Source organism: Athene cunicularia, assembly GCF_003259725.1.
Source record: "Athene cunicularia isolate RWA chromosome 7 unlocalized genomic scaffold, athCun1 chr7_part1, whole genome shotgun sequence".
Classification (NCBI taxonomy): Eukaryota; Metazoa; Chordata; class Aves; order Strigiformes; family Strigidae; genus Athene; species Athene cunicularia.
Genome location: NW_020799107.1, coordinates 38,144,510 through 38,169,216, shown reverse-complemented (window position 1 = coordinate 38,169,216; position 24,707 = coordinate 38,144,510). Strand labels below are relative to the sequence as shown.

At 42.7% G+C, this 24,707-nt stretch overlaps 1 protein-coding gene across 1 annotated transcript in view; it reads right to left on the bottom strand.

Moving 5' to 3' along the window:
* The window catches only part of TANC1 (tetratricopeptide repeat, ankyrin repeat and coiled-coil containing 1), an 82,542-nt gene that overhangs the window by 1,280 nt on the left and 56,555 nt on the right, over nt 1-24,707 (bottom strand). Inside the window, exons 9-26 of the mRNA XM_026852543.1 lie at nt 24,247-24,528; nt 23,237-23,388; nt 21,732-21,963; nt 20,310-20,476; nt 17,684-18,291; nt 16,223-16,331; nt 15,893-16,015; nt 14,820-15,056; nt 14,016-14,201; nt 13,146-13,224; nt 8,925-9,058; nt 8,296-8,419; nt 8,000-8,175; nt 6,003-6,135; nt 5,057-5,148; nt 2,839-2,985; nt 1,319-1,419; nt 6-577 (exon numbers count right to left, since the gene is read on the bottom strand). Coding sequence (XP_026708344.1) covers nt 6-577; nt 1,319-1,419; nt 2,839-2,985; nt 5,057-5,148; nt 6,003-6,135; nt 8,000-8,175; nt 8,296-8,419; nt 8,925-9,058; nt 13,146-13,224; nt 14,016-14,201; nt 14,820-15,056; nt 15,893-16,015; nt 16,223-16,331; nt 17,684-18,291; nt 20,310-20,476; nt 21,732-21,963; nt 23,237-23,388; nt 24,247-24,528 — 3,654 coding nt within the window. The remainder of the gene's footprint in view (nt 1-5; nt 578-1,318; nt 1,420-2,838; nt 2,986-5,056; nt 5,149-6,002; nt 6,136-7,999; nt 8,176-8,295; nt 8,420-8,924; nt 9,059-13,145; nt 13,225-14,015; nt 14,202-14,819; nt 15,057-15,892; nt 16,016-16,222; nt 16,332-17,683; nt 18,292-20,309; nt 20,477-21,731; nt 21,964-23,236; nt 23,389-24,246; nt 24,529-24,707) is intronic.

The following is a 24,707-nucleotide window of genomic DNA, read 5'->3' as shown; positions in this document are numbered from 1 at the left end:
ATCGCCGAGCTGCGCCCTGCCGCGCCGCGCCGGCGCGGGGCTCTGCGGGAGATGCTGAGGAGGGGGCTGTGGCTTTGCGGGGCACTGACCGCTGCTGCCAGGCTTGGATCCAGGCTGGACGGAGCCCAGGTGCTGGTTGGTCTTGACGATCTGGGCCTGCTTGCTGGGCTGCAGGATGAAGCCCGGCTCTCTCAGGTACTTACTGCCCGTTCTGCCAGGAGGGGACACGGACCGAGCCGCCGGCTGAGCGCCCTCCTGGAGGCTCCGGCTGTGTGATGCAGCAGCCAAGGAACGCTGCAGCCTTTGCGGAGAAGAAACGGGTTCAGCAGAGTGTGGCAGTTCATCCTCCCTGTCCTGAAGATTAAAACGATCATTCACGCCTTGGGTGACGCCCTCCTCCTCATTATCGGAGTTGTTGACCTGCTGCAGTAGCTGTGGAGACTGACGCTTCTGCTGCTGTGTTCTCTGGAACTGTTTGCATTCCTCTTCCACTCGAGCCAGGAGACGTTTTATCTCTTGATTGCTGGGACAGAGCTGTGTGGCTTCACGTAAGTCAGCAAGCGCAGCAAGTAGCTTTCTGTTTAGGGCAGGGAAAAAGAGTAAACAATAAAAACTGCTGACTACTAGTCCACCTCCGCCACCTTCAAAGAAATACTGTGATTTGTCATCTCCTGCTGCAGGTGGTGGATGTTCTACCCAGGAAACTCCTATGGTCCAGGCACAGGCCCAGCCGTAAACCCGCGCCCTGGACTGCCTGGGCTGAGTCACCCCTTCAGAAGGAGTGACCCGCTGAGTGCTGCTGGTGCCACTGACCACCCCCCTTGGGAAGGACAGTGAATCCAGGAGGCACCTCGCCCTGTACTTCAACTACACCACTGCACTTTGGTATTTTTCCAGCTTCAGGAGATAGTTCCTCCTCTCTCCCCTCGGTTTTACCTTGAACTGCTGCTAATGTCTCAACATACACTGTCCTAAAAAACCACCCAGTTATTCTTGGTAATAAAACCTCAGTCCTGGAGTTTGGTGGCACAGTGCTGTCAACATGGAGCATCAGTCCCATCCACTCTACACTTCAAATAATCCCTCTTCATTTCAGTCTGTTACTTTCTGGACTGCCTAATAACTACCAAAATGAATATTGCTTTTTGGGGTTGATTGGCTTTAACTGATACAGAGACCTAATACAGATGAGAAGTGCACAAGGTAAAGAACTTTTTCTTTGCAAATTCCAAATACAACCATCAGAGAAGAAAGAGTAATTGAAAGTGTTAGGAAGTTAAAAACAGCTGTGCAGACTATGCACAGAATCAAACAGTACCTGCTGTTTCTCTTGGCTCTTGCTCTAGCGTAATAGGCTTCGTAAGACTTGGGTTTCAGATCCAGGGCTTTGGTGGCAAACTCCTCAGCCATACCGAAGTCCTAATAACATGAACAAGTGTGCTCATTACACACTGAAAATAAAAGCAATCCGCGTGCTCTTTATTTGTGGCACTGCTGCACAGGTGCAGATAGCTTATGCAGCACAGAAGTCACCTTTATCAGGTCCCAAGAGCAGGTATTTCTGAAAGGCTGAGAACAGCCCTCATCTTGCTAGCCTTGCCTCTTATGTCTAAGGAAAACAGGCTCCAAGGTAGCTAAAAAGCAATGCTGCTATAGAGAAGAAACTTCATGTTTAACAGGGTAAATGACTACCTCAAAGGCAAGGCTTTAAAATGTGTTTTGAAAAAACAGCCAGTTAAAGACCTAGAAAAATCAGTAGATGGGTTGGACTAGTCCCGTGCTTTCTTTGATGAGGTACATGAAATTTTTAGAGCAGAATTGCACTGGACATAATATATTTGGTGTTCATTTAAGCATACAGAGTAAAGAGTTTAGTAAACTGATGTTTAAACTGAAGACTGGAATTAACAAAGGGCTGAACTGGGGGCACAGATGACTATGGGGAAGAGGAAGGCAGAAGCAAGTCAATTTTTGTAACAGCCATGCACAGTGCGGGGTCTGAGCACAGTGATATGGGAGGTTGGAAAGTACCAACACCAAAAACCATCCTGAGGTACCACACAAGAGCAGAGTAATGCAATGAACTTGAGCTCTGGGTGCAAGGTGAGGCAGGTCTGGATTAGCAGAAGGTAAATGGTAGTTTATCAGTGGGATATGGTAAGAAACCCACGTGCACACACACACACACACACACACACATTGTTGGTTGAAAAAGCCAAATCTGATGTCAGATGGAGGCAACAGAGGCAGTTCTGTAGCACAGAGAGAAAAGGGTTAGTGCTGCTGTGCAAGGCAGCACCAGAACTGCCTCTGTGAAGTCCTGGACACCTTTGGTTAAAATTCTTCAAACTGCAGCAGATGCCAAGAACAACTCGGAGGATGAGCAGGGAATTAAGAAGTTGCTCTTTGGAAAGAAGGAACGGCGCAAGGTACGTTCAGAAAATCAGAACTTTTTGCCCTGATGTGCTGGGGAAGGCACAACCAACCAGCACGTACAGCACAGCCACAGCTGCCGGTTGTGCTGTCTGGTAACAAGGGGTAGTAGTGGGGGCATCCTCCATGTAGTCTTTTAGAAGTACCCAAACCACCCAGCAGTTCATCACTCCAAAATAACCAGGTTAGGTAAGAGCAGCTGTAATAGATCCCCCAAGATGACATGACCTCGCCTTATGGACCATCCCCATTAGTTGACACAACCAAGCCCCAAGTCAGGATACAGTGAAAAGGATTGTAAACCAGCAAAAAATAAGTGTCCAAGTACAAACTCAGTAATGCAGCAGAACAAAAGTCAAGGCTTCGCAGGGCCAGAGAGGCAACAGACTAACAGCAAGAGCTTACATTTGTTTTTCGGCGACATCGTGACAGATTCAGGTACAATGACACTCTTAGCTCATTGAACGCTTTCATTTCTTCTCCAAATCCTTCCCTTGGAAACTTCCTCAAGGCATACTGGTAACGCTGTGCTGCTTCCTTCATTTTGCCTTTCTATAAATTTAGGGAACAAGCGTCTTTTCAATAACCCTGAATATTGCAATACTGTTGCAAGAAAGCACATTTACACTTGACATCCACCAAGCAGAAAACACAGAGCCAGATTTTTTTTAAAAATGAATATATAAAGTAGGAATTATGCTTGCACACAGACACAATGAGAGAACTTGCACATTAACTAGTGTTTGTTTCTAAACCCCTACCTTTAATGGCATTAACAATTAGTACCTGAAAAAATAATTTATGTACATGTCGTGATTTCTGTCTTTACTTTCTTAAACAGAGCAGTCACGTATGTGGTGATGCAGCTGCTCAAACTAAGGCCTAGATGCTCGTGAAGGAGCTGTCCATGAGGAGGGGCGGGGGCCCTGGGTGAGTGAGGGCAGCAGCCGCTGTGCCCCAACGAGCCACCCAGCCCCTGCCAGGGCCACGCCATGAGCTGGTCTGCTGCCCTGACTGAGCCCCTGGGGCTGCCCAAGGTCCGCCCTTGCATGGGAATGTTCAGACTCTCCAAGAGATGCTTTGAGAACATCTCCACAATAAAATGAAGATTTGAGATGGTTTTGCTAAAAACAATGAAATCCTCCTAGTATGATAAGAAAAGCAAATCTTGTAGTTGCCAGACAAATAAATTTTTCTCTTTACAGATATTTTACAAGTTAATTTCATAAACACTGAGTGATTTTTATTTTTTAATTCAGCTTAACATTCAAAGTGGTAAAAATTTACTGTTGAAACTGCCACGGGAAATATTTAAAGTTTATCTTATTTTAGTCATTGGGAGAGCTGGTAAGTGGTTACTGTATACTGTGACCACAGTCAAATCCATGTTACTCTGCAAAATAACTGTCCATTTAGAACCTGGGCAAACATCAACACATCCTGTGGGAAGTTTAACCAGCTAGGTGACATACCACAGCTCTACAAGCCCATTCAAATTACTGTAATAAAATTAAGCTCTCTAAGAATAGATACCAGCAGCAGGGAATTCAACCTCTTGTAACAAACTCTAAAGCACATCAGTACCACGTCCTGCCATGCTACCTGGTGGTCTCAGAGTCTGGGCAGGGGCCAACCTGTGGAGCAACTCGAGGAGAAAGTGAAGGAGACGAAGTGGTGCTGGTGGCGTGAGGGCACCTTCTCCTGGAGCCCCCAGGGAGCCGCGCTCCGCGCGCCCTGGTGGGACACAGGATCACAGACCTGCCCTGGCAGCTGACATCGGGTATCCTCGAGGCTGAAAGATGTCCCATGCTTAGAGGATGCTCAGAGGATATAAAGTTCTAAACCCGTTTCAGGATCAATAAACTTGATCAATTGTTCAGACTTGCTCATGAGGCTCCTGCACACAACCTGGGAGAACTTGACTCCTGTCGGTGAAGCCTCGAGGGTCTCCCCTCTGCCCTGTGCAGAGCCAGTGGGTACAGAGCCGAGAGCAGAGACACGCAGCTGGTACCTGAGGGCCCGTATTAAAAGCCCCTACAAGTCTTGTAGCTGTAACAGACTTCGAAGGATGCTTACAGAAGCTGCTCAGCACTGTGCTGCACTAGGGAAGTAACACAGGTGTATCACAGTTCACAAAAATAATTCCAGTCTCTCTTCTGAGCAATATATCACCACTAGTAAAAATAATGTATCAAAAGAGCTGTCACTTTCCTCATTATATATTTAAATCGCACACAAAAGAACGTTAACCTGAAGAAAAGGATAAGCCTGAATGTCACTTAATTCAACAAGGCACTCTCAAACAAGCACTCTAGATTCTGAGGTGCTCTTAAGAAACAACCGACTGCTACAAATGTTCACAGAGCAACTTGCTCAACAGAAGGAAAATGTACTTAAACAAAATCTACCTTTAAATGTTCATGTATTTGTTTATTTTACACTGGAATTTTCAGTGACTCTTTCCCAGAGTTCTCAGGATTTCTTGGTCTCATTTCCAACATAAGAGGATGTGCAGGTACACATCTTGTTTTAACAGAAAATGAGATACAAAGAACTTTAATCTAGCTTCAAACAGAAGTCCAATTATAAAGTTCTGCTATCAGAAAAAACCCCAAGTACTTACTTTGTACAGTATGTTTCCTTCTTCCATCAGTTTCTGCAGCAGAATAAGGAGGATATCGGGTTTTGAAGTGGCCATTGCCCATGCTGCATTTCCTGCAAGTTAAATTTTAAGGCTCTCTGACAAAAGGGAAGAAAGTGTATTTCTGGTGTCTACTCACACTAGAAAGCCTAATCCTACTTCAGCAGATATTCCACCTGTGTGGAATTATCATTATTATTATGTGCAAAAGTATTTAAAATATATATATATATATATATATATCTACACCTGCCCCTGCTGCCCCAGACAGCAGCCAGGTATTAAATGGTCCGATTCATTGCACCCCTGGTCCAAAGCCAGTATGGAAGTCAGGCTAAAGTTCAGGCCTAAGTACGGGTCTGTATTTGATCATACTTAGTACCCAAATAATAATAAATAATAATTTAAAGGTACTACAGATTCAATAATTATTGTGTACACATCTGCACAATCTACTTGTCTACTGATTTGGACTTAAATGTTTTGCCCACCCTTTGCAAAAATGTACAATTCTCTAATTTATTAAAAGAATGCTGTTTAAATGTTAAAATTTCTTGATCTGACTCATTAAAAGTGTCAGACTTAAGTATCACTAATAGTGTAGCCATAATTTTCCTGTTTAAGTATATCACAATAGAGTAACTACGTGAAGACTGACTCCTACAAACCTCCTCATCAACGAGCACCAAAGAAAGGAACAGAATAAAGTAACTCTCATTTCCTCACTTCTGAAGTGAGTCTTGAGTGTCTGCCTTTAAAAGGAAGGGATTGGTTTCTCTTGAGCAGGCATCTGCAAAGCATAAAACCTGCAATAATGTAGTGTGTAAGTCAAGATTGATGTATTTATCTAATGTACCTCACAGGAACGACAGCGGCTCTAGCAGAGAGCACTTAGCTGTTTCTCTGGTTACAGGGTAGTTTCACTCACCCAGTTTAGCTCCCTTCCTCAGCAGCATGACCACTACTGATGTATTGCGACACCCGATCGCTCTGTCCAGCGGCCGCATGCCGCTGTGGTCAACGTGCTCAATCATTGCTCCTTTCTCTACCAAATACTGCACCTGTGAAGAGAAAAGACAAGCCTGGTTACTTCAATTCTGGTAAGAGAGGCAGAGCAGCGCAGTGTGTAAGCTACCACCGGCTCTTCCTTGAGGTTTACTGGGTACAGCTTCAGAGTATGTCCAGGCACTTTAAATCCACTGAAGACAACAGCATGGGAATGCCACCCAACTGCACTGAAGGGGAATTGAAAAAGTAACAACACCCATATTCCAGCAGAATTGTCCATCAGCAATACTAACTGGAAGTGCAATATATGCAGAGGGAACGACGGCAGGTTTGATGTAAGCAGCAGCTCCCTCCCATAACCACTGCTCGCCCAAACGTGACTGGCAGCAGCCTCGTGAGGAAAGAGGCATCAACACCCCCAGTGCCAGCCCCGACGCTGCCGGCCGGCCGAGCCATCTCCCCGTTACTGCTATTCCAGCTGTGTCTGCTGCCCTGGCCCAAGGGTCGGGCCGCTTGGCCACAGGAGCCGCTGATGTGGGCAGTGCCAGGTGAGCTGGCAGTGGGGGCTGCTCCAGCACAGCCACCAACAGGGCCTGGGCACCCCTTGGCTCCAGGCAGGAACGGCCCCACGCTGTGACTTCTGAAATCTCTTAGAGCCACTACAGATCTAAGGGCTTATTTACAATTTCAGGTTACTTCTGACTAAGGCTGTAGCAAGTTGTACTGTGCAGCAGCATTTTTACTCAAGAACTGCTGTTCTGAAACAGGACACTGTGTACACAAACTCTACAAATAAAGATTCTGGCGAGTCTGAGAGGCTGCAGCGTGCTCTCCCTGCTGGGTCCCGGTGACCTCCTGGCCTGTCTGCAGCACCAGCAGACTCGGGCAGGGCCCTCCGAGCAGGCTGTGGAAGGGGAGTTCCCAGCTGCCCAGGCTTCGGATTCCTGCTTAATCACTGAGTTTTGAAGCATGAGAACAAAAATAGGCAATCACTTAAAAAAATCTGTGATTTTAAGATATAGAGGATTTTAAATCACAGACTTTAGACTTATTGTAACTTTTGATATCAGTTACAGGCACGGTCCATTTCAGATTCAGAAAAACTTCACATAAACCACCTGAAATTCCTGCACTGTAACATTTATTATAGAGGAAGAAGGTAGTATGTGAGAAAGGTACAGGACTGAAAACGGCACTTCTGTTTCTGAAATGACCTGTGGAACAAACTGCGAAAAACTGAATTTCCACTTCAGGCCTCGTATTTCCACATGTACAGGCTGGATAGTAACACTGAGACGTGCTCGGTGGCACCTTTGCAAGATGAAAAGTGTGAGGATTTCTAACAGCTCTCTGCCTGTCACACAAAGCGTGTAAGATACCCATCAAAGACAAGTAATACTGCCTTATGATGGAGAAGCAAAATCTTTCTGCATTTCATCTATTCTGGCAATATTATTCTTCTTCCCACATCTCTCACTTGGGGTCTTTGCTCCACTAAAGCACCCAGCTGACTGGGACCATCTCAGGTTACCTCGATGGGTTTGCAGAGGCTGTAAAAAGGTTATTTTCCTCTCATGTCCCACAGGCAGTTTTGTTTTTGTTTTTTTAAATTCCAGTTCATCCAACACAGAAATTGTAAATACTGAGATTTAACACTCTCACAATGAAGTACAACATCGTGCTGTAAAATGTAAGAACACAATGCTGTACTTTCACCACCAGTCCTGGGTGTAAAACCCCAGACAATGATCCTCTGGGTGAACACCTGCACTGAGTCAAGATACCAGCAGTGTAATCACCTGGGCTACTTCCTCAACCTTCACTTCTATTTTGGTTGGCAATATTTTTTCCTAAGTTTTGTTTTGCATTATGAAAATTCAATACATGCTTAGTTTTTTTGCTCTTAACTGTACTTACAATATCAGCATCTCCATAAAAAGCTGCCAGGTCTAGGGGTGTTCGTCCATTTTTGTCTGTCTGATCAGTTGTTGCACCTTTCTCAACTAAATACTGAACCACTTCCCTGTGGCCCTTTAGACAAGCCCAGCTCAAAGCTGTCAGTCCTTCTTTATCCAGAGATGAAATAGTTGCACCTGTAAAATGAAAATTAACTCTTATGAAGATGTCCTGTTTCATAAGCAAAATTACCTGACTCGCACAGATGCAGTCTCTGGTACAGCTGTGCAGCCTTGAACCACTTATTTATTTTCTACCTTCAGAAAGCAGAAATTCCACAGTGCTCAGGTGTCCTTCACAAGAAGCCACCATAAGTGGAGTTCGTCCCTGCTTGTCACTTAAATTCACATCAGACCCGTGCTCCACTAGGAGTTTAGCAATCTGAAAAAGATGACAGCAATTTAAAAATAAATCAGCAGATATAAATTTTAGCCATAACGGCACCAACTTTTAAAGAAGAGGACTCAGATGTTATTTACAGCAATCAGTGAAATTCCTGTGCAACTGAAGTCTTAACTGTTTGCAGCTTGGGGCCTTCTCCTGACAGGAGTTGGCCAGCATGGGGAGGGCATCTGACTCTAAGGTTCTCTCTCCATTAATACAGAAGCAGCAGAGACGATCTGAAATTGCCTCTGTTCTTGGTCTAGGAAATAAAATATTTAAACCTCCATGTGTTATTCTTTAGGTATATTATAACTAATGCATCCAATGTACTGTTGAATCCTTTGTATCACTTTAAACAACCTCAGGAGTGAGCTGCTGAACACATCCCTTTGAAGCTGATGCAAATTAGAAAAATTACACTCATTTATTACGGACTAGAAACGGGAGGAATTAGGGACTGCTTCCCCGAGGAATCCATTTTATTCATGGAATTGTGCCAGACCTGCCAGTGCCCCTGCCGTACTGCACAGAGGAGCGGCGGGATCCCCCTCCTGTTAGCTCTCGTCACAACTGCTCCCTGTTCAAGGAGTAATTCGCAGATTTCCAGTTTTCCTCTTCCTGCAGCAGCTGTCAGGGCTAAAGAAAGCATTTTCATCAACATCGGCTCTTGGCTGTTTTATCACAACTTTTGACACATGTAACACATGACACACGTGAGTGTTTCTGAATCCCCAATTCTTCAACTCAGCTGCTCCACAAGATTTTCATAACTATTTTCAAACTCAAACAGATTAGTCAGAAGCAGGTTAAGTCAGTAAGCCATACACATACTCTGGTAAATAAAAAGATAATTCTCAACTGTATCATATGTATAGCTCATAGGTTAAAAGGAATCTGTATGAGAATTTTGGATAAACCCACCAGGCTGTTGCAGTTCTAGTTCCTTTTCATTAATAATTTTTTTCCTGACAAGAAAGCTTCATCTGTTTCCATCAGGCCCTTCCCAAAGGTGAAGATGGTAACAGTTCTGGGATTCAACAAAGGGACTGTAACTCAGGTTTCAGGAAGTACTGGTCACTCAATCCCCAGCAGTGATGTATTATTAAACACCTTTACAAGTCCAGGGGACCTGATGAGATGCATCCACAGGTCCTGAGGGAACTGGCAGATGAAGTGGCTCAGCCACTATCCATCATATTTGAGAAGTCGGGGCAGTCCAGTGAAGTTCCCGCTGACTGGAAAAGGGGAAACATAACCCCCGTTTTTAACAAGAGAAAAAAGGAAGATGTGGGGAACTACAGGGCAGTCAGTCTCACCTCTGTGCCCAGCAAGATCATGGAGCAGATCCTCCTGGAAACTGCTGGGGCACACGGGAAATAAGGAGAGACTGGTGACAGCCAACACGGCTTCTCAAGGGCAAACCGTGCCTGATGGATCCGCTGGCCTTCTAGAATGGGGACTCGATCAGGGGGAGGGACAGGACGAGGGGGAACAGGTTTGAACTGACAGAGGGCAGATTTGGATTCATTATAAGGAAGAAATTCTCCCCTGTGAGGGGGGTGAGGCCCTGGCACAGGCTGCCCAGAGAAGCTGTGGCTGCCCCCTCCCTGGAAGGGCTCAAGGCCAGGTTGGACGGGGCTTTGGGCAACCTGGGCTGGTGGAAGGTGGCCCTGCCCGGGGCAGGGGGTGGCACTGCATGGGCTCTGAGGTCCCTTCCCACCCAAACCACTGTATGATATTTAGATCTCTGCATCCTGGATAATTTAGCTTAATTCTGAAGTAGTTAAAATTGCTTTCCCTGTTTTTCATGGTGAAAACCACAGGAGGTTATCAATCAGTGGTTCTGACTCTTGTGTGTTAACTCCTGCTCTTAACTGTACATTCTCCACCACATGAGACATCAACATTCTAGTTCACCTTAAAAATGTTTTTTGAACTGAACAGCGTATGTTGTGGAGCAAGTGCTCCTGACCTCTGCAGCTTTTCAATAGACAGCTGCTCTCCCCGCAGACACGTCCCCAGCCCCGGCTGCAAAGCCCGGAGCAGCCACTGCACCCAAACCCGGCGGGGCAGCCCAACACCACAGAGCAGCACAGTGTCCAGCAGCAATCAGCAACACCCGGGATATGATCTCTACTGTAGAGGTTCATGAGACACACATACTGCACACCTGTGCTCACAGTACGTGGCTTTGGCAAAAGCAGGTGATTTCCACACACTTGGCACTAATGTTCCGTGACTCGCAGCACCATGACGCCGAGGCCTTGCTGTAAGGCCATGCAGTTCAACAACTCCCCACCCTCCCCTACAGATTATTATACTCCTTGCTTTTCACTGTGACACTCACTGAAGCTTGAAAATATTTTACTCATCATGATTTTTCCCCTCTTCCATTTCGCTTGCATTAACTTATTGTGTGTTTTAAATGGAGCTTGAAATTAAAATGTTGTTGTTGTTCTTTGTGTTGAAGCATCATCAGTAATGTTAACACTGTTTAGAAAATGGGTTCACGTGCTAACTTCTGCAAGAATCAGCAAAGGACTTGCACCTCCACTTTCTAAATCCTAACAGTACATTTTCCAATAAGAAGTGGGTCAAATTGTGAATTTCTTGTTACTCGTTTTTTATCATTTTGAAACAAGATATAAAGTAGAATTTTAAAAAATTCCAACGGATGATGAAAGTGAATTAAATTACAAACAGTGCAGGAAGTAGTAAGTTCAATATTTTTTGTGAGAACCATACCTAACCCATTCACTCTTCACTCACTGACACTTCACTGTCACAGTTACATCAACTGTTCAGATCTGAACAACTAGAAGGTAACCGTTACAGATATCAATATTAAAGGCAAACCAAACTATCTTGTTTCATTCCATCAGTACCAGCATTTTAGCTCATGGTGTAACTGGCATTACAGCCACAATCTAACTATCAGGTATAAGATGACTACACAATTGCTCCAGTCAGCTTAAACACCACCAGAACTAAACCGTGCTCAGGAATTCTGACGATTCCACTCAAGAGGATCACCTCTGACATGCCTAATGGTACTCTGCAGAAGCTGACAGCAGCCAAAGGATGCTATTTTCTATCACTTCTACTAGACAGTAAGTAATGCTCCAAATTAGCTAATCTGTACAGAATGTGTGAGGCTGGAAAAACATCTGAGATGTCTTTAACCTAAGATCACCCTTTCCAACTAAGACATAATAATGTGGATTTTGAAAAGGGTAAGCTAAGGAAATGTAGAAAACAGGCTCTAAAGTCTCCCACTCCCTACATCCTCTCATATCATGTGCCATGTGATTTTTTAATCTGCTCCACTTTAATTAGCTGTTTAACTTTCCCTGAACCTGTATGTCATGTCCTCAGCTCCAGCAGAGGGGACGGCAGCGACGCTCTCTTTCCCTCTCACAGACTCACAGTACCAAATGCTTCCAGCAGCCTCCACAAGGAGCAGGACCCACTCAGGACTCAAGTAGATACAGCAGTAAACATGAACCGAAACCAGCTGTTCCTGAGCATGTTAACACATGAAAAGGAACGATCTTTAAGGTTGTTTATGCCGTGTCAAGGTGCGATGGATTTTCCCTTTTGAAAACAGGCACACACTAAACACACAGCTCCTCGCCCCATCTGCCCCATAGTTGTAAGTTTTATCACTATCCAGTTCCACACCACGGTCCCACTTCCAAAGACAGCAAAAACCACGCAGTGCAATGCAAATCTAAGTTCACCCACACAAAGCTGTGACGACTCCAGCAGCATATAAACTAGCATCCTTTCCAGACAGTTTTTACGTTCAGTGACTGATGAGTAGTATTTCAGGGAATGCTAATCCTGTGGCTATCCTGACTTACTCTACATGTTTTTCTTGTCCCAAACTTAGTGCTCTGTATGTCAGAGAGCACAAAAGTGCTACAGGGAACTGCTCATAGTTCTCTGGACTCGGACCTTCACCTCCATCAGTTAGGGCTGCATAAGGAAGCACTTACTTAATGAGTAAAGATTCCCAATACATCAAGCAAGAATTTCAATGCAAAATGTTGGTGAGAAAAAATTAAAGGAAAATTTATTTAGAAACAGATGTATGTTTTTTGGAATTCATTGGATTTGCAACAACAGTTTTGTATATGCATAGGAATAAAGCACACTTGCTTCTCCAGGCTGTGGAGAGGCTCCTGACAATCACGAAGAGACTGTTTCCCCACCTGCCTGGGCGATCTCAGCTGGTTAAATGATATCAAGATGCTGTTCATATGGCAGAACAGGAAACCTTCAGCTGCAGGCTGCACAGCTTACAGTCTATCTTTAAGAAAACTTTGGCATTTCCCATACATAGAGAGATATGTCTTTTCATTCATAGCCTAATTAGAATGAGGCAACTGTCTAGCATTTCCTGAAAACAAATGACATTTTTAAAAAAGTCCTCAAACAGCTAATCCTATGAAATTCTACACTGAAGCTTGAAGCACTGTATTTCCACAGACAATTTTCAATTAGAAAGTCAGGAATTTATAATAAATTTAATATAAAATAACTCTTCAATGCATAAGTAGATTTAATAAGCTGAAAACTCTATATACTTCTGCTTACAAACAGCATTTTATTAAAGCTGGTATTTTCCCATGACTTTCATCTCAGAAAATTAAATTTAAAAAAATAAACATTAAAATCTCTTACTTCTTAAATGAGGGAAAATGAGAAAGGCAATAAATACCTGTTTCTCCCCACAAGGCATCGGTGTCATTGATGTCTACGTCGTGGCCCTTGGCAATCGCCAAGATGTAACAAAGCACCTGCCGAAACCAGCAGAGACGTTGGGAGTCACAAAGACCACCAGCTGTCACTTGCAACAACTTTATAAAGAACAGACTCTTGATCTTAAAGCAATTAAAAGATATATTTACAAGAATACTGAAATGGTTTTACTGAAGAGATTTTGGCACATCACTTATAATACATACACAGGAAATTCCATCAGCCTACTGTAGTCTTTATTCAAGTATCTTTACTTACTGATTACTTTTATATCAAGGTTAAGAATTATTTTCCCAATGAACAGAAGACATACTTGTATTACCTAAATATCTAGAGCATTTTGAGTATGTATGTATTTACTTCTAGTGTTCCTTTTACTGCATAACCGTGTTAATACTGACAAGCACTTCTATCATACACGTGCGTATGACCCCAAATTTCTGTCTTAAGTGACATCAAGCTGAAGCAAGCATGTGCAATATACAATTTGTTATACTATGAAAAAAAAAAATCAACCTGAAGTAGAAACATACTAGGGTGGATCACTGATCCAGAATATCATCATTACCACTAGAGATTTAGGACAACTTCCAAGAACGGAGAGGAAAAACTAGACAGAAAGTTAAATATGAACAAATCCTGAAGCAAATGGTATTATTGGATAATTAACTACAGCATTTTAAATAACTGCTAAGCATTCATACTACTTTAAACATCAGAAGTTTCAACAGTTCTGCTTTCCAAACCTCTTTTAAAATTAGCTGCAATCACTGTTGTACAATTCTCATAAATTCAAACAGATCTGGAAATATTTGAACTATCGACCTACCTGGCAGTGCCCCATACTGGAAGCAGCTGTTAGAGCTTGCTGCAGTGCCTGGCTTTTTCTTAGTGAATTTTGTTCTTGGGCAGGAGTTACCCAAACAACATTGAGCAAGTATTCAAGGATATCACGATGTCCTCTCAATGCACTATGGACCAAAGCACACTGGCCTTTCTTGTCTACACAGTCAGCCTGCAGTGGGGGAAAATATAATGTTCAAAGTCAAAAAGTCCACGGAGAGGAGAAGCTCCATGAGCACCACAAGAGAGCAAATGTCACTCCTGTCTTCAAAAAGGAAGATCTGGGGAATTACAGGCCAAACAGCCTCACCTTAGCTGCTGGGAAGGTGATGGAAAAACTAATCCTAGAAACCATTTCCAAACATATGAAGGAGAAGAAGGTGACTGGGAGCAGTCAGCATGGGTTAACGAGGGGAAGCCACGCTTAACCAACCTGAGAGCCCTCTACAACGAGGTGACTGCCTTGGTGGATGAGGGGAGAGCTGTGGGTGCTGTCTGCCTCAACTTCAGTGAGGCTTCTGGCACCGTCTCCCAGAACACAGTCACGGACAAGCTGATGGAAGAACAGGTTATGTGAGTGCTTAGGGAGGTGGACCCAAAACTGGCCGAACGGATGGGCCAGAGGGTTGTGATCAGCGGCATGGAAAATCCTGGAGAATTCTGGACTCTCCCACTGCCTCGCCCCCTCTATCTGTGTTAATTATATACTTTCGTAATCAGCAATGGTTTTCTTAGGCCTCTGCATGATTTTCTGGGCTGCAAACATTGTGACCTTTGTGCATCAGCTTACCTTTGCACCTTTTTTGTACAGCAGTGAGACTATGTTCATGTGACCTGCAGCAGCTGCATAACTAAGTGCTGTCATCCCATTTTCTGAAGTTCCATCAACAGCAGCTCCAAATTCTAGTAAAAGAGTGACCACTTCTTCATGTCCAAGGTGCGACTGAACACACAGCACTGGAGCATTATTTAGTACTTCAGTCCTATAATTCACATTTGCTCCCGCCAAGATCAGCAGCCGACTCACCTAAAATTAAATTTAAACAGATTTGTCTGAGTTTATTAAGAGACTTGGACATTTTGATTCAGGTCCTCCTACGTTACTCCCTAATTCTGATGCAGATTTTATCACATATATAGCAATAAGAAATCTATTAGGAAACGGATTACTGTATTGCTGAACTATGGACTCCTAACAGAAGACTCGCCTCTCCTCTGAAACTCGCTACTCTCACCACAATTTCATCTGTGTGACTCATTACTACTCTGCAGATTCATGTAACCAACTCCATTAATAGAGAACCAGATTGCATAAAAAGCAACCTCAAAAAAATTATGAGAGTGTGTGTGTGCATGTACACACAAACTTCAATCAGAAGGCTCAGTAGGTGGCTAAAATGGCAACTTGTCCATTTGGACTTCCCTGTCCATAATCCAAGGATTCAAATAACAGTGCAAAGTTCCAGCATTTTACATCCTTCCACTCTCACAGTATTTTCCCTTTTACAATTCCCTTGATACTCATCCATATGAGAAAATATGGCTGAAGTCTGCCCAGAAACTCGGGTGGTACATCTGACCCCCTGAAAATGCATCTACACACTTATCTACACTACAGTGAGTGGCCACATCGGAATCAGGGTGAAACCCTTCTTCCCATCAAAACTATCAAGGAAAATTGAACTGGACTTTAATAAGATCTTAAAAAAGCACATGAAGACTTGTTATAAAGGAGTTCAGTTACAGATGCACAGTGGTGGGCTTTTAGTTCTAAAGGATTACAAAAATTTTAACATTCATTGACAGAGTTACAGTAACAGTGGCAGACGAAGCACTGATTGTAAAAAATGCTTTCTTTCTTACCTTCACGTTGGGTGTATAGATGTTTCTCAGAGAAGCCAGGGCTGCAGACAGTCCATCAGTGCTATAACCAATCCACAAGGCTTGAAGGTGACTGGAAGAGATTCCAGTCCTTTTACTGAGACCCTAACAGAAATGATATGACAGGAAATCTCTCTATAGGATTAGAAATACTATTTATATCTGCATGTCATCAGTAAAAAGAGAAGTAACAATTTTGTCAGCACTACCAATGCATAAGCTTCTAACAAATTATTAAAGTAAGTCAGAGGAGAATCTCCAAGAGGCATTAATATGAATAAATCATAAACCCTATAAAGCTGCAAGCTTTACCTTAAAAATGTGAGCCTTAAGTATATGATGACCAAGTTCCATAGTTTGCTGGCGGTTTAACTTTCCCTCTTGTCGAGAAAACATGAAAGCCAGTAGAGCATGTCCATTCCTAGTAAAAAGGATTAAGAGAGAACTGCATTTATAATCATACTTTCAGTAAATAACCCAACACATCTGTATGCCCGTCATAACACCTCAACCTTGTCAGACTACTGAAACATACCATTACATCTAAACAAAATGATTTCCATAACAAAATAATACAACCAGAAAAAAAAGCAAATTTCAAAGTTGAAACACACTGCTAATACCTTTCTACTGCTGCCTCACAAAGGCCCGCCTGAGGACCAGTACAGCTTTGGACATGGATTGCATACTGCTTTAGTCTTGTTTCATCTCACAGGCAAAAACTGCAGGTACCTCAGATAAAACCCCTTTTGGAAGATCAGAATCCTTTGAAAATTTGAGATAAAACGTGTGTGTAGTAATTCTACATCTACACTAGTTGGTGGTCAGTGTTCTGGGAAACACTGGAAATGCCATAACCCTGAGAAAACAGGGTATCATACACTATACATTTATCAGACTATACGCTGGAACTGGACAATTAACCATATGCTAATTAGACTATTCATCTGGAGATGAAGTTGTGGAGGGCTTCTTGTCCCATCTTCAGAAATTTCTGAACAGAACTTTCCAAAAATGGAGGGTTTAAGTGAACCTGGGCAGCACTCCCCAGGCCTCAGGCACTCCCGGGCCTGGGGGCAGCCAGCGGTGCTGCAGAACGGTAACGGCCACGGAGGCTGCAACGTGGGTTAATTCCACCCACTGAGCTGCTCTGGTCACGGCCACTCTGAGCACCGAGAGGTCTGGGGTCAGCGATCATTGCAAATGTCACCGTTGTGCGTTCTTTTATAAAAACAAAAAACTAAAACCCTGAAGAATATGAAAAAAACCTGGAAGATGAAGACTGGGAGAATGTGCACGTACAGTAGAGCTTACTGTCCCCAATGCAGCTAATTCATGCTCTCTACAACAAAGGAGGTCACATGGAATAACCTGAAACAATGCCATGAGGATATAATTATAGAAGTGTCTTAGTATTTTATGTTTAAAAGAGCCCAAATGATGTTCTTTCTATTCCTGCACTCTAAATAGACAGGGTGGTGCTGCACATAATTCTCAGCAACTTTGCTGTACTAATAACACCACAGTACTCTCGTTTCTCCACAAAGGTAGCAAAATTAAATGCAAATCTGCAAATTCTCCACAGTAAAGTATGCACTGTAACCTCTGACACTTCTAGTCAAGTCTACTTCTAAACATCCACGTTTTCATTTTGGAGAAAATTAGGTGTGCTTTGTGTTTTAACATTACTATTTCCTCTCACCAACTGTTGCAACCAATTACATAAAACATAACTGCATTATCTGAACATGATGTGCTGCAGGTTTCACTTACCTTGGCTCACATAAGAAGTCAGCATTTTCACCGTCTGCTCTCCAAACAAGCCACTCCCTGAAGGAAGGATGGCAGAACATACGTGTTTTGTCACGTCTTTTTATCAGAAAACTTGAAAGGGCTTCCATCCTTTGGCTGAAGTCTTCCCACTGCTGTTCACCATTTATCTGGCCTGCATTAATAGCCTGGAAAATCTGGTCATCTGTCATGGGATGGAGGGATGCCAGTGCCACGTTCAGTATTGGCAGGGCTCGCTCAAAAGCGGAGTTTGTCATGAACTTCATATTGCACTGAAGTAAGTATAGTTCTGAGAGAGACACTGGAACAACCTTGTAGCTTGCACTTTTGATTACTAAGTGACCTTTTTGGAAAAGATCCAGAGTGAGTTTCAAATAGAGATAAGATCCCAGGCTTCTCATGATCAGGTGGTTACTCACTTTCCCAATAATAGCTGCATCAGCTTTTCCATTTAAAGAGATGTTGTTTATAATTTCCTGGCTGTTATTAATTCTGTACTGAATATAAGCATTCAAATCATCATGAATTTCTTTGTTGTCTGGAAAATTGTCCAAGGATATTGCGATAAAAGGCAGTGCATTTACTACTTCCTATGAGGGGATAGGGGAAAAAAAAAAGAAAGAAAAAATAAAACCACACAGGTATTAACAGTATTCCAGATTCCAGCACTGAAAACTCAACAATGCATCTTTGCTATATTTATCTTCTGTAGTAGTATCAGATAGATTAAAAAGAAATTCAGTCCCTCTGTGGTGGCTTTACAACTACTGTCCCCTGATAACAGTCGGAACAGTATTTCTCCGTTTAATTGTTTTTCATAGGAAGGTCTCAAATATTTTACTGACCAAGCTCAGCAGGGCACCTGAAGACGGTGAGCTATAGAAATGATCGCTTCGAAATTAAGGGAACAGAAATCAGTTACCAGAATTGGACCCTAAAACAGGCCCAGGGAAGGGGTGTGTGTGTGTGTGGGTGTGTGTGTGTGTGGGTGTGGGTGTGTAGAAGGAGGATTTATTAAGAAGTATCACAAATGACAAGAAAGATTCTAAGATTCTCCTCATCATTACACCTTCCAGTGACAACGCCCACAAAGTACCACCCACACATGCACAGCCCCGGTATTTAAGGCAAGTACCAAGTGTGGCACACTCAGACACTCCAACAGGTCTACCTCACATGTTTTGTGTTTATGTACCACAGAACACATTTATGTTCATGTAAATAAAGACCCAAGAGACCTAAAACTTCTTACAGAGAGACATATATCAGAAGGGTTTAACAAACTTCTCAACACTTCCACAATATAAAAAGGAACTCTTTATTACACTTTAAAGTAGTTACGTGATTTCAAAAAAACGAACTTTCAGGCTAGTAGGATATTTTGACCACAGATGCACATTTCTCTAGAGAGGAAACAGTCCATACTACAGAAATCCCTTGTTAAGAATTAAGATGTAGTTGAGAACTAAACTCACCTGGCAGTTAAATGCCTAGAGCCTCACGGCAAGAAGGCAGATACGCACTGAACTCCCAGGAGGCCGTACTGCAGCACCCCTGCACCCTACCACTGTCAAACCAGACCTGGAATCGCAGAACAGGCTGGGTTGGACGGGACCTCCAGAGCCCACGTAGCCCAACTCCACCACACATCCGACTTCCCTGCCTGCACCCTGTCAGTGCGGGCACAGGGCAGCCCTGGGGACACCTGCCCCCCACCCATACACCCGCAGTGCACCAGGGAAGAGCGACTGCAGGGCTGGGCTGGGTCCTCCTCCAGGTCTCCTCTGGCAGCCGGGGCCCCTGGTGAGGCAGCAGCCCAGGGCTCGGAGGCCTGCAGGCAGTGCTGCGCCCCGAGCACAGGGCGCTCGGGTATGGACACACCTTCTTCTTAAAACTGAAGTGAAGGAGACTATCTTAAACCAGCCTGGCTAGTGCTGGAAACAAAACCAAGACTTTGTTCAGAACATTGCTATCCAGTGCAGAAAAACAGGAATTCTGCATGGCCTCACTTCAACACCCTCGGGATTTCTGCAAGTATCTCTTAGCTGCTTAATGCTGATAAAATGCTTCAACCAGAAGTTTTGAGGCTGGGTTTTTTCAGGGGCAGCAAACAGGTCAAGAGATGCAGAGAGATCAATGGTAATAAGGCCAGAAAGCAATTTCATCAACACAGAGTGGAATGGTGGCTTATCCCTTCCTAAAAAGTGAAAATCCAGAGTTTAACACTATCAGAAATACACTCCAACAAGTAAACATTGCAGGGAAAATCACTATGGGCTTCTAATTGCTTTTATTTTTTTTAACCTTTTAAACATTCATTTACCCATTTCACTCTTGAAGGCCAAGGAAACAGACTCTGATTTCACCACTCCTTATGTTATCAATTCTACTAGCATACTCCAGAAAGTGATTCAAAACAAAAAAGGCCTCCAATATCATACTTGTGCACTGTAAATAAACATGCAACAGTAAAAGGAAGGAAGGGGAAAAAAACCCAAGAGACTTTACTTTGAATTCCTCTCAAACCAGTATTTTCCATAATAATGCAGCTGCACCAAGAGAAACAATCACTTAGTCTTTGAGGGTAAGAAAAAAAAGGTGTTTTTACCTGGAAGTTAGTTCTTACAGTCACAATGAGCTTCAGCCAGGGAGGAAACTTAGAGATTATGCTTGTGATAAATGAAGAAAGTGTGTCACCATAATCAGGTTTATGAAATTCAGCATCATTTAAACCATCTACCAAAATTATGTAGTCTTCCTCAGGAATTTTCTGCTCTGAAATACAAAAACAAAAAAAAAGCAAGCACTAATACAAATTCTCCTTCTGACGTATTTTATCCCCAAACTTTGAACATCAAGAAATAAAAATGTACCTTTATGCACAGCAATACATCTTATGGTATTTAAGTATTATTTAGGAGATTAAGAACAACATTAGGAGATATAAAACAACACTGCCATAAAATGATAAAAAGGGGAAGCAACCACAATGATGTTTTTTACTGTGCTATTATTATGGCTCTATTTTACAACTGATTTTAAAAGTGTTAAAGGATTAAACAAAGCTGTAAATATAAGAGACGGGTGGACAGGGGAAGGAGGTGTATGTAGGCTGTTTAAGCAGGTAGTTAACACTACTTTTACTTATTAGCTATTTTCTTAAAACTTTTCCTTTATTGGACTTACCAAACAAAAATAGTTTAAAATTTGCACAAACCATAGAGACACTGGTTTAGGCTTTCAGTTCTGAGGAGAAAGGTTACTCTGCAACAGCTTGAGAAACTAGCAACATCCATTTTGAGCACTTCTTAAGGATGCAAATCCCAGGGAAATCCAGGACTAAAGATAAGATTTGCCAATGGATTTCACAGGAATTTTGTTGACTGTCGACAGAATGCAAGAACTGCAAACCAGTTGTCATAGGAATGACACATGCTGGGCTCACACACTGGCAAGTCTGCTGCCCTGACCTGCCACACATCCAGTACCTGCTCCAGCTGGGACCCACTGCCAAGCCAGCTCTTCTCAAGGGGGAGCTGGCTAAAGTTTTTTTAAACATAAAATTCACGTCGTACACACTTTCTTGGAAAACTGCTGTACCAATTTTAAAAGGAAGCAAAAGCCACACCCTCTTTGCAGGTGTTTAGGCACAGAAAATTACAAAACAAAGAAGCGTGACAAAAATCAAATGCATCTGAAAACAAAATCTTTTAATGCAAATGTACCAGCCTTAACTTCAAGCTACAAGGTTATCCTTGCGTTTTCTGGGGGGGGGAAAAAAAAAAAAAAAAAGAGCAGAGTTTCCATGACCTTTAATAAATTTCATAGAATTTTATTTTAAAACATGAAACAACTGTTCAAAATCTTCCTATTAATGTTACAAAGAACTACCACAATTAACGAATCTCTTTCTCTGGGAATGTTCTCTTTTATTTGTTTCTCTTAGAGCATTACAATACATATTCTTAGATTGTTGTCTCTTTTTATGCCATTTAGATTCAGTTTCCACATCACTTCTTGCTTAACCTACCTCTCCTGAGGCTTGAAAGTGGTTCCAACACTCCCCTTTTAAAAGCTGCTGCTGGATCCTGGACACAAGATCTCAGGCTAAGCATGCTTTGTAAGTGAGGTTCTTTTATTAGAAGATCTCTGTATGCTGTTAATTGATTTGAACGACAAAGTAAAGCTGCAATACTGTGCACAAATTCTGGGACAAGACATGTGTATGTGTTGTCAGCTTGACAGTAGTGATAAGCAACGACCTGGAGAATCCAAAAAAAAAAAAAAGTGTTACCCCTTCAATATTTAAGTTGGTTATTAGTTAGTGCATTTATGATCAAGTGGTACTAAATTTCTCTTTCAACTTCAGAATATTTTTCAGGGTTATATAAAATAATTATCCTGCTCTGCAGCTGGTCTCACATGGCCTGTGTCAGAGACACAGAGAGGAAAACACTGAATTAGATTTTGACCTTGTCGGGCATGCAAAGAGAAAGAAATCACAAAGAAATCTCAGTGTCAGATTCCAGCAGGAACACACAGTAATTTGAGTTCGGGCCATTTGGATACAGTGGGTAAACAGCTGAGTAACTAAGCAGTACCAGAAAAATAACTTGAGACTCTAAGCGACCTATTAGCTATAATTTAACAACACTGAGTCACACACTGTAATGACCCAAGGACTAATTTAATCATCATCAGGCAAAAGTAAATGACAGCTATTAAGGACATCTTCATATAGCAAAGAGAAAGGGGACAACTGCCTTTATTCTGATTATTCTGATTATTGCAGAGGTGTGCATTAATTAAGAATAAAACATAACATAGGCCATATTTCTTTGGGGGAAAAAAAATAAAATCAAACCACAAGTAAAACACAGGGTTCGTAGTAAATACGAAGTTTGCACTGCAGTGGCTTTCATAACATTGTTTCCAAAGAACAGGCATCACCCTGAAGACTGCAACAACAGCCTCATGTTATCCCACAACTATTTGCATACAATTCAGACATTAATTACTTTTACTACTTAGTAAAAAAAATAAACACTTATCATAACAATCTAATGCAAAAATAACTGCTAATGGCTTCCTTCAGACTCTCAGAGTATGGAAAACAGACTACATTCAGACTCAACCTGTACCACAGAATACAGATGGATTACACAGAGACCAAACATTTTATTTTCTTTCTTTTTATTTTCTTTCCAGGATTTTGCTTTTGGAAAGCATCTACCTGTAAAGAACACACAGTCCCTTTTGGAAGTAAAGGATCCCAACCTCCCATATACACATGAAATAGATGTGAAATTTTAAATGTTAACTCTTTCTATGACAAAGCAGAATTCAAATAACTTGGAAGGTAGAAAGGTGGGTATTTGGTTTCGCCATGATGAAACGGACCCACCTGTCAGGAGTGTCCCAGGTTACGGCCTGTTCCCCGTGCTGGCACACTCGGGAGGTCTGCAAAGCAGGCTGCCTCCCTCAGGCTAGAGGTTTTCTAACGTGCTGAAATTCTGTTAGCAAGTGGAAACTCACCCTTGAAGCAAGATGTCTCACAGAATCACCTGCTGGACTTTGGTATTCAGGAGCAGGAGAAAAATTCAATGTCTTCATTGTACTGGAACCACTTGCTGGAGAAGCACACAGGGGTAACTGACTTAAAGGAATCTCCTGACAGGCGTCACCACCTATTTTTAAAAGGCAACAAATACAAAAGAGACTAAAATTGCTGACAGCAGATTGTTTTATAGGAAAACATCACAGACTACCTTTACCACTGAAGTAAAAGTTAAAACTGAACAACATCATTAAAAGAAGCCTAAACTAGTCTGATAAATACAGGCACATATTTGCAACTTAACCATTTTAAAACAATTCAACTGACTTTTAGATCAAAACTATAGAATTAATGAAAGCGAAACCATGCTGATGTGAAGTTTCCTTGTGAACATTACATATGCAATGACTCATTATTTAAACTGATAGTTATTGCATGACTGAACTCTTGGGAAAGATAAGCAATTTATCACTGTTGTTATTAATATGATTATTTGGAGTGTCAGGAGGGGAAGTAGCAGTGAGAAGCCACACAACCCTCCAGTTAAGGTGGGCAGTGGCCAGGCCAGGTGACCGACTGATGGATCCAGCAGGGGATGTGGGTTTCTCCACAGCTTTACTCTCGCCTCCCCTGCAGCACTGCGGGACATGGGCGGGCACGCTGGGAAGGAAATGTGTCACTGCTCTCCAAACTCAGGGGAGAAGGAGCCACTGCAGCCACCCCGCAGCAGAGCTCAGGGCACGCTCTGCCTGACGGCGGGAAGGGAGCCTGCACCCAGTCTCCTTTTCACCGTCTCCTCTGATGGGCTGAGCCCACGCTGCATTATGTGGGAGGTGTTTGCCAAAGCATACCATTGTAAACAGCTTCCTTTCCTCACGGAGGAAACAAATACTTGCTGGGGAGTTGATGAGGCCTGACTACCTTAAGCCAAAAAGCAAACAACATTCGATTCTGGTTATCAGTACAATTACTCAGACAAGGAACATACTTTTAGGGGATGAATTAGGGCCATTTGAAGCTATTTGTCTCATGCGACTTCCGTGGCAGCTAAGTGCCACCAGCCGAGAAATAATTGCAGTCTTCCCAAATCCCACATTTCCAGTAATGACTGCTCCCCTGTTCTCTGCTGGATCAGTATTCTTCAATTTTTCTTCAATCGCTTGAAACAGCCACTCTCTTCCAACAAACACCGAGTCTGTCGTTATACTTGGCACTTCAAACAACAGCGGCTTCAGCAAAATGTCTTGAGGTTTATAGGGGATGAAATGACCTGAGAAAAGGTGGCAGGGAGAGAACTGTATGAGAAGAAACTTGACATGCAATAAACCAGCACTGTTTCAGAAGATAATTTTATTCGGTGACCTTGTTAATAGCGTTCATAATCAGACTTCTTAGAGCTTTCATCATGAAAACGATACTGATTTGCTCAGTTCAGGTCACCTCCATAAT